General features: G+C 38.9%; 1 protein-coding gene across 2 annotated transcripts in view; it reads left to right on the top strand.

The window, feature by feature from the left end:
• The window catches only part of RUBCNL (RUN and cysteine rich domain containing beclin 1 interacting protein like), a 26038-nt gene that overhangs the window by 4513 nt on the left and 10233 nt on the right, over positions 1 to 11292 (top strand). For both annotated transcript variants that reach the window (XM_006913494.3, XM_006913493.3), the window contains exons 4-8: positions 3537 to 3635; positions 4093 to 4153; positions 4718 to 4850; positions 7352 to 7497; positions 8499 to 8563. In XM_006913494.3, the coding sequence (XP_006913556.1) occupies positions 3537 to 3635; positions 4093 to 4153; positions 4718 to 4850; positions 7352 to 7497; positions 8499 to 8563 (504 nt within the window). The remainder of the gene's footprint in view (positions 1 to 3536; positions 3636 to 4092; positions 4154 to 4717; positions 4851 to 7351; positions 7498 to 8498; positions 8564 to 11292) is intronic.

Here is an 11292-nt window from a genome sequence, read left to right as displayed (position 1 = left end):
GGAATCAACAGGCAACAAGATGTGCTCATTCTCTCTGGGAGCATCAGGGGCTGGAGCCGAGGCTGAGGAAGCTGTGTGGGCTCACTTGGGTAGCAGAGATGGGGACCCAGAGCAGCTCGCCCTATTCTGGGATCCAGGAACTCCTTCCTGGAGAGGAGGTACCTAAGCCGAGCACTGAAGTTAGAGCTTGTCATTTTCTTAGCATTTCCTAAATGTGAGTCCTGCTTCAGTCCTAGATTATTTTTTTTTCTATATTCACTTTCTGGAGATTTTATCCACTGCAACATTTTTTCATTATTCTTGCTCTGTTGACATCTCTCAAATCTGTTTTAAATTCTGCCCTTCTCTTCTAAGTGCTTGTTCCATGTGGCAGGGACCTGTGGAGCATGTCCACCTGAATGGCCCCCAGGATCTCTAACTTAACATGTCATCACTATCACTCCAGCATAAACCCCTTTCTTAAAAAAAAAAAAAAAAGATTAAAATCTAATGCTTGCTTTTCCTTTTGACTTCCTTTACCTAGTATCTTAATCAGCACCCTTTCAGTTAAGAGGGAAGAACTCACTCTCTGTGGTACATATGTAGCACAATGCCTGGCACAAAATAGGTGTACAATAAATAGTTGTCGAATGCACCACCTAGCTCAAATTAAAAGGAATTTTTTTAATGATATAGAGCATGCTCATTGAACCCAGTGGTGGGAAATACATAACTGACCAGTATAAAGGCAGCTCTGGCATCTGTGTTTTCTGGGGCTTCGTGGCCTCTCATCAACTTCTCTTTGTGTAATTGCTTCATTCTCTTTTTCCCACAGCCAGACTTCTACCCCACTCTTAGCATCTGGTTTCAGCTTTGCCCTCTCCCTGATTTCTGAGCCAGGGCCTCACAGCTCAACCTAGTCTTGCAGGACCCCAAGTCCAGGTTCCCAGGGAAGAGCACCTGTTAGGGCTTGCTTTAGTTAGGTGTCTACAGCTGGTCAGGCTACTGTGGCCTGGGGAGCCAGGGGATGCAATATGGACCATCATGTCTTTTGAGGCCTCCAGTGGGGAAAAAAGTCATGTGGCTGGAAAAGCAGTGATTCAAATTTCAGCACACTGAACTCTGTTTTGACTCTTCTTCCTTGTGCCCCTGTCCCCCGTCCTGTTTCTACTTAACGAACAAATCGGTCTTGACCTCTCAGAGATAGCAACATCCTCTCCATCTGTTTCCTATCCATGCCTTTACCTGGACCACTGCAACAGACTTCTGTAAGAACTGCATTTATGTCCTTCATACATATCTGCCTTTAATTTTTTCTCTATGCTTTCAGCCTCTTTTACTTCATTGATCATACACACCTATGTTTCTAGAGCACAACTTTTAGTCCTGTTGGGTGGCCTGTTGAGTTTATCCTGAGTTTTTTAGCTTTGTGAGATCCAGCTTCTTCCTCTCTTTCCAGCAGGCATCTCCTGCCATTTTTCAGTGTTGTGCCACAGGCTTCAGAATACTTGCTGGCAGATATTTCTCCTAAGCTCCTGCCTCTCTCTCTTTACTTTAGCTAGACTCTCCTGGAACACATTAGTTTCTTCATCCTTCCTATTCTTCAAAAGCAGCCTCCTGCCACTGGCACTGTGACATGCTTCCTGATTTGTCTTACAGGTCACGGGTACCATTCATGTGGAATGAAATATAAGTTGTGCTCCAGAATGCTCTACCTGCATGGCTCCCCTTGGAGTTGTGCAATGTGGAGTCCTGCCTCTGAACTGCTTAAGGCCTATGCGCTCAACCATGTGTTCTTGTTGTCAAGTGTGTCAGTGTCTCAGTTCCTAAAATTCTTTGATAGATAAGAATTTGTCATATTTGTATTTGCATTCAGCATAGTACCTTGCCTGAAATAGATATTTTGTAAATATGTGTTGAATGGTTGAGTGGATATTAATGTTTAGCTGAAATTTTTAAAAATATGAATGTTAAAGAAGTTTAAAAATATTTCTACCACCCAAATAAAATATTTACCTTTATTAAGTATCACTCTTATGACATTTATGGTGATAGATGCTACTCTATGAGGTAGGTTAGTGTTCTTCAAATTGCAGGTTGGTCATGAGAGCATTAAATTAAAAGAAAAACAATAGAAAGTATCAGTGTGCTCTTCATTTAGGGTGAGCAATGCTTCTGGAACTTTTAAATTTTTTATGTTATAATGTAAACTGTATGTTACTGTGGGTCATGGTCAAAAGAGTGTGAGAAACACAGAGGTAGGTGAAATTGCCTCCATTTTGTCTGTGAGGAAACTGAAACTGAGGTGTCGATCATCTCTACTCACCCGGCTGGGCTGGACAGTGTGGTGCCAAGCCCTTTCTCAGAACCTCTCGGTAACCCATAGGCTCAAATATTTCCCTGAACAGCTGTATTCATGTCTGTTTATTCAAGTGTATTCAGTTTCATAGTAATTATTACTCATATTAATGCAATTATACCAATAATATGATTATAATGACACTATTTCATATCTAGTTTTTCATGTTATGGGTTTCACATTTTTCAATAATGGTATTTCTTGAGTTAATAGAGTGATTTACAAAATCAACTCCCTATTATTTGGCATTTAAGTAGCCTTCAATATTTTAATATTTTAAATAGACTGCAAATAACCCATTCGTGATCAAAGCCTTTCTCTTCTATTATTTTTTTTTAAATGACATTCTTAGGATAATCTCCCAGACTGATGTTAGGGATAGAAAAGTATGAACATATTTGTATTAGTTTCCTAAGACTGCCATAATAAAATGTCACAAACTGGGTGGGTGGCTTAAAACAATAGAAATTAATCCTCTCACAGTTGTGGAGGCCAGAAGTGAGAAATGAAGTTGTGGGAACAGTTGGTTCCTTCTGGAAGCTCTGAGGAAGAGTCTGCTCCATGCCTCTCTCCCAGCTTCTGGGGATTGTTGGCAACCCTGAATGTTCCTGGGCTTCTGGACACATCGATTCCAATGGCTGCCTCTACCTTCACGTGACACTCTCTCTATAGATCTGAGTGTGTTCAAATGTCTCTCTTATGACACCAGTATTTAGGGCTCACCCTAATCCAGCATGACCTCATCTTAACTTGACTACATATGCAAAGACCTATTTCCAAATAAGGTCACATTCACAGTTTCTGGGTAGACGTGATTTTGGGGGGAGGAGAGACAAGGGGAGCACTGTTGAACCCAGTACAGTGTTTATCTTGCTAATATTCTTTACCTCACTGTGAAGGTGAGATTGTTGTTCTCCCCTCTTTCATTTTTAAAACTTTGTATTATGAAAATTCTCAAACATATATAAAAGTAGGCAGATTACTCTTATAAATCCCCATATACTCATCAGTCTGTTTCTCTTAGTGAATATAAGAACAACACAAAAATAACTCCTTGTATTTTTTAGTTATTAAAGCTGAATTTTTAAATATTTTTGAAGTAATCTTTTAGCCCTTTTTATACCCAATTTCTCTATATTTGGGTGTTGAAAATCATGTACTTTTCTTCTTGTTAGTGAAACCCCTTTCCTTTCTCTAGGTTGTGCTGTGTTACAAGTTAGCCCAGTTAAAACACCTACTTGCTGTGATGTAGTGAAAGAGGCCTGCAAATGTGATTTTGATGACTTCGTTATTATAGGTAAGATTTGGAAACTCATTGGATATGACCAGGTACCTCCTTCCTGTCCCCTCCACATATTAATGTGCGTCACAAGTAATACCACATTACAGTAGCGTTCAGAGAAACTTCTTCCAAAGTCAGATTATGTCCTTAACATAAAAAAAAAAAAGTCCTTCTTTCAAATATCTTGATAGTGAATCTCTCATTTCACTTGCAGAATTTAATGCAAAAGCAGATATTTATTATGGTCTGATATCTGTTTGGAGAAATTTCAGATGCGTATATTTTAAAATCTCATCTTTGGTCATTAGTTGTAGTCTAATAATAGAAACCCAAAAGAACTTGAAGTATGGAGATACTGAAAGTTGGTTCTTTCTGAAGTGTAGGGAGCAATTTTTATGTTCTTATAAAATTGACTGTGATTAAGTAAAACAGACTTAAAGACTTCTCTACTCCTTCTTTTATTTTCTCACAGAACTTGGAGAGTTTAGCAATACCACAGAAACCTGTGGATGTACCTGCAGCTCCTCTAAGAGGTATTTCTTTTCAATGTCCACTTGCACACAGGTCCCTTGGCCATCACCTCTGAAGCACTGTGAACTCCGGGCCTCTGACAGATCAAGTTCAGCCAGTTCCAATAAGAAGGATTACTACATAGAAATGAAACAATTATCACTCAAGTTTCTACAGTGTTTTTAAAGTGTTTAAGACTTTTGTATACATTCTTATTTAATCCTCATGAATAGGCCAGATGGAGTATTTTAAAACCCCATTTTATAGATGTAGAAAATGAGATTCTGATGGAATGTGCCCCAGGACACAGTGCTGTTAAATAACATGTAGGACTAGAACTCAAGTCTCTAAATCCAGTGCTCTTTTCACCATACCTCCCAGTCTTCATACCCTCAAGAAATAAAAGCTGCTGTGTTGAGCATGGAGGAATTAAAATGAGTAAGATAACATGGTTGATGCATGGCCTCTTATATGATGCCTCCTCTGACTTCTAGGGAGAGGGAAGAATAATTGAAAACGTAAAGAAGACACTTAACTTACTTCTTATGAATAAAGTTTTATTTTTTTTTACATCTTTTACATTTCAGTGTCATTTATGAGCCAAACTTCAATTCTGCTGAGCTAATAGCCAAAGAATTGTACAGAGTATTCCAGAAGTGCCGGATGTTGTCACAAGTTAATTATCAGCTGGCTGGTTCCCTGAATGCATCTGGCTCAATAGTAAGTATCAAAATAAGTTGACCTTGAATTATAAGTTCCTAAATTCTCATTTTGCATGCTGTTCACTTCAGACATGTATGTGTTTCCTTGTGTGGTCACTAGGTGTTGGGGGAGGACTCAAAGGGAAGGATGAATCTGACATTTATTGATGTTTATTATGCACCAGGGACTATGCTCAGCAATTCGCATTTTAATCCTCATAAATATCCTATTAGGTAGATGCTATTTTTATCTTAAAGTGCTAGTTCCAGACCCTCAGCAGGGCTGGTCAGTAGTAGAGCAGGCGTTGTGCCTCAGGCCACCTAATTTGAAAGTCCAGGCTGCTTCCCTGTAGAACACTCTGCCCTCTGACAGCATGCATCCTCTGGTAGGAAGAGAATTTTGTGGCAAAGGCTAACATAGGGGCAGGCAAAAAACACTCTGGAAATGCAGGGGAAACCAAGGGCAGTTGGAGCAAAAGTGACATGGAGGTGCATGGGGTGTACATTGAGCTGAGTGATTTCGTGTAGTTGGATAACATGTGTTTTGTGTATCTGTGTATGTGACCTGTACCTCCCACCCCGCACCTGGGGTACATATCCTTATTCCCAAATAGTTAGCCAGCTTGAGACTTGACCCATCTTCTACCTCAAAACATGCCTTAATTGTCACTGAGTGGAAATTCATTTCTTCATCAGTTGTAAGAGCTGAGACCTGTGTGTTAACGGAACTCCAGTCACCTCATCGATAAGTTTTTTGGTGCCGTGACTTGGACAGCAACTGTAGAGGGCCCGTTTACAGTCATGTTTAGAGTGAGCACCGGGAAAGGTGATGTCCGTGTTCCCTAACTTCAGGAGAGATAAGAGAGTCTCCAGCCAAGATTGATGAAGTTTGGGTTGCTTACTGAGAAAAAAGAAAAAAGGATCTGAGTCCACAGTACCAAAAATCTTACCATTGTGGTGATCAGAGTTCTGGTAATACGCAGGTCTCAACTCTTATCACTAATGAAGAAATGAATTTCCACTCAGCGACAGTTATAGAAAGTATTATTTATTAAAGGCACATTTTGAGGTAGACGAGTGGAACCTAAAACTGGCTAATCACAGGAAATGAGGATATATACCTGTGGGGGAACAAGTTACAGCCAGGGAAGATAGAGAGCTGTAACCCCAGAGGGAGGGCGGGGTTGGGAGTGGGGCGGAATGTCTGTGTTATATTAGGGTGAAATGGGTGGTTACAAAGGCGTTCTTAGGTGTTTGGCAAGTGAGCTCATTTCGATTGACACTTGGCTGCTATATAACACTTTGCCTAGTGCGCATGCGCTTACCCAGAATTCAGTCTATTATAATTAGATTCATGAATTTCCAGGCATAGTCGTGGTATTATAATATCGATATAATGAGGTTGAGATTGTGGGCCGGTTAGGGTAGTACCTTCTGCTCAAGCGTCTGTGGCTGGATTAAACCAGCTATAGTTTATGGCCCTCCTTTCTTTTGTTTCTGGGAATGCAAGAGGGATTCTCTAATTTCCTATAAGGTGTTTTTTGGGCGGTCTCTAGGCTGGGCCTCCATTCCTTTGTTCCCTTGTCACTCTGGTCTGACTAGCTACCTAACAGGTGTGGTGGGCAGAGGAGAGGGGCATGATCTTCCTAGGAAATAAGGCTTGAATGATAGTGGCCCAGTTATGTAGCATGTAAAATGCTAATCTGAGGAGTTTGTATTTTTAAATGCTAATAGGCAAGTTTGATAGTTCAGAGGAGAGCTAAGCCGAGTAATGGTTTTTAGCCCGTTTCCGGGTTGCCCAAGAATTCTGTGGTGCTTACAGCTGCAGCGTTTACCCCAAGATAACTTGTGGATTACAGTCCTAACTTTACCCCCAAGTTTGCCATGAAATATTTCGCTTTTATTATTATTTTTGCATTGCTCTAGTAGATCAATAGTCTTTGGAAACCAATGACATTCTATTTATAGCATTCTGTTTTTAGTAGTAGTATTTCTATTTACAAAATATAGTAATTCTCAATCGCCGAACATGTCAAATCCTAGAAAACGAAGCATTCCTTATGTGTAATTTTAAGTGAACTCCTGCAGCAAGCTGCACTTTTTTAAACGGGAAATGGTTTAAAGAGCTGTTTCTGGGGAAGTCTGACAACCACAGGGCTTCTGATTGGCAGCATCTGCCAGCCTATTGACTAAGAAGGGTAAGGTTTCTGCTATGCATAAAAGCATTCCAAGTAAGTGACCTACTTACAGTAATTTTGAAGTCTAGAAACAAATGACATAACAAAAAAAACTAAGGAACTAAGAAAAGTTATCTCAGCTGGGTGGTATTTTAAGCAATTTTTCTGCGTACAGCTTTAGATCCGTGAAGGGTTCTTGCCATGTCCTTTAGTTCAGTTGAAAGCAGTTTCAATTTTTCATGATAAATTTTAATGTTGGAAACACATTTGAATGCTTTTTAAATTTCAGTACCTGAAATATGCTTGTTTAAGTTGTTCCTAAATCCCCTTTTGTGTTATGCAGGTTGTAAGGGAAGAGAGTGACCAAAAAGACTTTGAATGCAGTGTGGATAAAGTAGAAGAAATTGAATTTAAGCCAAGGATCAGAGGGACAGAAGACTGGGCACCCCCTAGATTTCAAGTCATATTTAATGTTCATCCACCACTGAAGTAAGTCTGGGTAGCTGCTTGGGGCTCTGATCCAATTAAAACAAGTTGTTAGGGTTCCCACCTGACTCGTTGTAGAAGTATGTGAAAGAAAAAAAGTACACTGAGGAACAAAGGAAAATTTGTTTTAGGAAAAGGAAAGTTGGGCATATTTTTCTGAGTTAGCTTTCTTGGCACCTTGTTTTGACAAGTTGAGTATTTACCCTTAAGTACAAATATTATATAGCAACTGAAAATTAAAATAGGCTTAAAGGAGATTTTTTTAAGTGGCTAATATTGAATCTGAAAAAAATCATCTACGATAATTTTAACAGACAAGACTACTTTATTTTTTATTGAAATGTGAAATAAAAATCAATGGATAAATTTTTTGAAAAGGAATATAATCTTGAGGAGAGCTCCTGTAGTTAAAAGGCATGTGATATTTTTATCGTGACCATTTTTGCTGACCCTAAACTATAATAGAATTTTGCAACTTTCTTTGTATTTCTAAATCAATGTGAAATTGTGGCACTAACAGTTCAATAGAAAACACTTCAGTAGACTGTCTCTTACTGGAAGCGTTGTATAGTTTTGTCTTACATTATCTCTTATTCATCCAAATTTCTTTGGATCCGTTTGTGAACTTCCCAGTGCATCACCTTTTGTTATCTCGTCTACCCAAACTTTTTCTCTCTGCATTACCCATTTCTAGTTCTCTCTGGAGAGAGGATCCTGTTCATGGGCAGTGAGAAGTGAGAAGTCTTTCAAGATCCCTGGTGGAAGTGTTATTTCTGATACTGACTTCTGCTTTGGTGGTAGCAGGGACTATTATAGGATCCAGAGACTCCAACTAGAAAACTCTATTGAATAATTCTATTTCTTTACCAAATGAAAAATGACATTAATTTGGCCCCAAGTCAAGAAAAGAATCATGATGTTAATTTAATCAGTGGAAAAAAAAAATAAATAAATGCTCCACTGGCCTTTTCTGAAATTTAACTGTTATTGTTTTTTGTACTCAGGAGGGATCTTGTGGTAGCAACCCAGAATTTTTTCTGTGCTGGCTGTGGAACTCCAATAGAACCTAGTAAGTATGGAAAAGGACTGCCTGCTTATTATGCAATGACAGGGCAGAGGAGTAACAAAGCTGGGCAGCGCTTTGATTGTGTGGGAGGTATCTTTGATGAGAAGTTAATAGAAGAGCTTCATAACATTGCCCTCTTTTTCATGAAGAGCCCATCATGACCTTTAGCGCTATGTGACTAGCCTCTCAGTCTCATCTCCTAGTTGCCTCCCCATTGGGCACTCAGCTCTTGTCACATGGCCTTCCTGCTGGTCCTTGAAGGTGGCAAGCTCACTCCCAACTCAGATTTGCATTTGTGGTTTTCTCTTCCTGGAATTCCCTCCCACCAAGGCTAGTTCCCTTATGTCTTCACATTTCACTAAAAAGTTATGAAATTTTTCCTGGCTGCCCTTTTGAAAATGTCCACCTTGCCACAAACATACACATGTATGCATCATATTACCTTCCTTCCTATTTTTCATCCTAACACTTATCTTCCTAAAATACCCTTTTAGGTTTTACTGTTTTTATTGTCTGTCTTCCTCACTAGATTCTAAGTTTTATTCACTGCTTTATCTCCTACTCCTACAAGGGTACCTGGCACACAGTTGATCCTCAAAAGATAAATTTGTTGAATGACTAAATGGCTTACCACAGAACTGGCCAAACTCTTCTGACAGGATTTGGGGTAGTGACCTGAGGGGATCATTTCTGTGCCTGCTGAGGCATAAGCTATCAGGCTTGCCCCAGTCGGAAATGCAACTTGCCCACTTGGGACTGGAAATCACTTGTTTTGCTGTGAGAGTGTCCATAGGTCTGACATGGGGAAGACCAGGAGGAGGAGATTTGCTGAAAAGGGTTCCCTTGTAGGCCTTTGTAGGCAGTCTTGGAGGAAAGAGATTCTGAGGACCTACACCTCAAGAAAACATAGAAAGCAGAAATCTATCTGGGCTTCCTTCAAGCAGTTGGATGATAATGCCTGCCATGTATCACAGCTGTAACTAATTTTATTTAAATAATTCATCTTTCCAGCGAGTTTAGTAGGGATCATGTCTATTTGATTAACCATTATATTCTGGTGTCTCACTAAATATTGAATGTACAATCAGAAACCATGAACACATTCCACTAACTTTTTAAGTACTTCCCTAAGTTTTTCAGATATGGAGATGTATGCCTACACTGTTGATAGAATCATGATCCTTCCCTCATGGAGCTTGCTTACAGGAAGATGTAGTCATCAGCCAAGTAAATAACAAGAATGATGCATGCAACAAAAGAGAAAAGTCAACTTGTGCTATGTGATTTACTGCAAGGGAACTTACTCTGGGCTTGGAGGACTGGGAATAAGTTTTGAAAGGAAGTGATTATCCATAGAAGAGTGTGTATGTGTGTGGGAGTGGGGAGAGGTGAGAGATGGAGGGGAGTCACTATGTGCAAAGGGCCTGAGGCTATTGCAAAGAAATCCTGTGTGACTGGAGAGGAAGAATGAGAGAAGAAAATCTGCTGCAGAGGTAGACAGAGCATATATTATGGAAGCATTATCAATCATGTAAATAATTTTTGGACTTTTCTTGTGAAATTTCTGTAGTCCTTAGGATAATTATTAAAAATTATTTATTTTGAGATCATTTTAGACTTATAGAAGAGTTGCCAAAATAGTATAGACATCCTGTATACCCTTCACCCAGCTTCCCCTAATGTTAACATAATAAGCATAGTATAATTATTAAAACTGAGAAATTAGCGTTGGTAAAATCCTGTTAACTAACTATAGACTTTATTCAGATTTCACTAATGACCTTGATCTGTTCCAGAGTCCAATCCAGAATTCCACACTGAATTTAATTTTCATGTCTCCTTGGTCTCCTTAGTCTCCTCCAGTCTCTCACACACCGAGACACATGAAAAGTGAGCAGCAGACAACATGATTACCCTTTAATACTTCAGCATGTTCTAGCAATAAGGTTTATAAACAGTTATCACACCAAACAAAATAACAATTCTTTAATATTGTCTAATAGTAGTCCATATTTGTTGTCTTAAGATGTCTTTTATAGCTAAATTTTCCATCTAGGTTCCAACCAAATTTCATCCATTGCATTTAGTTATTTCTCTTTAATCAGCTTTATTCTAGAACTGCACTATCCAGTATAGTAGCCACTATCTCCTGTGGTGACTTCAAATTAAATTTAAATTAATTGAAATTAAAAATCCAGTTTTTCAATGATGCTAGCTACATTTCAAATGCTCAATAGCCACATGCGGCTAGTAGCTACTGTATTTGACAGCACAGATATAGAGCATTTCCATCCTCACAAAAAGTTCTATTGGACAGCTCTGTTCTAGAATTTTTGCCTCCTATTTTCTTTTCTATGACATTGACTTTTCCTAAAAGGAGAAGAATTGTGTTTTAGAGCAGAATTTCTTAGCCTCAGTATGATTAACTTTGTTGTGGGGTACTGTCCTGTGCATTGTAGGATATTTAACAGCATCGCTAGATATCACTAGCAGCTCCCCATTGTGACAACCAAAAATGTCTCTAGACATTTCTAAATATCCCTTGGGGTGAAAAATCACTCCTGGTTGAGAACCACTATCTAGGGTGCTTTGTTTTGTTTTGTTTTAATTAAAGGAATGAAGAAATCAAAAGAGATGGACATAATTTATTCTGTATTAATAATACAATGCTTAGTATATATTCAATGAAATTTGATAAATGAGTAACTGGATGTTAAAATGTTAGGATTTTA

The sequence above is a fragment of the Pteropus alecto genome, unplaced genomic scaffold (assembly GCF_000325575.1).
Source record: "Pteropus alecto unplaced genomic scaffold, ASM32557v1 scaffold245, whole genome shotgun sequence".
NCBI classification, from domain to species: Eukaryota; Metazoa; Chordata; class Mammalia; order Chiroptera; family Pteropodidae; genus Pteropus; species Pteropus alecto.
Note: the sequence above shows the minus strand (reverse complement) of the source record. Positions and strands in the feature narration are given on the sequence as shown.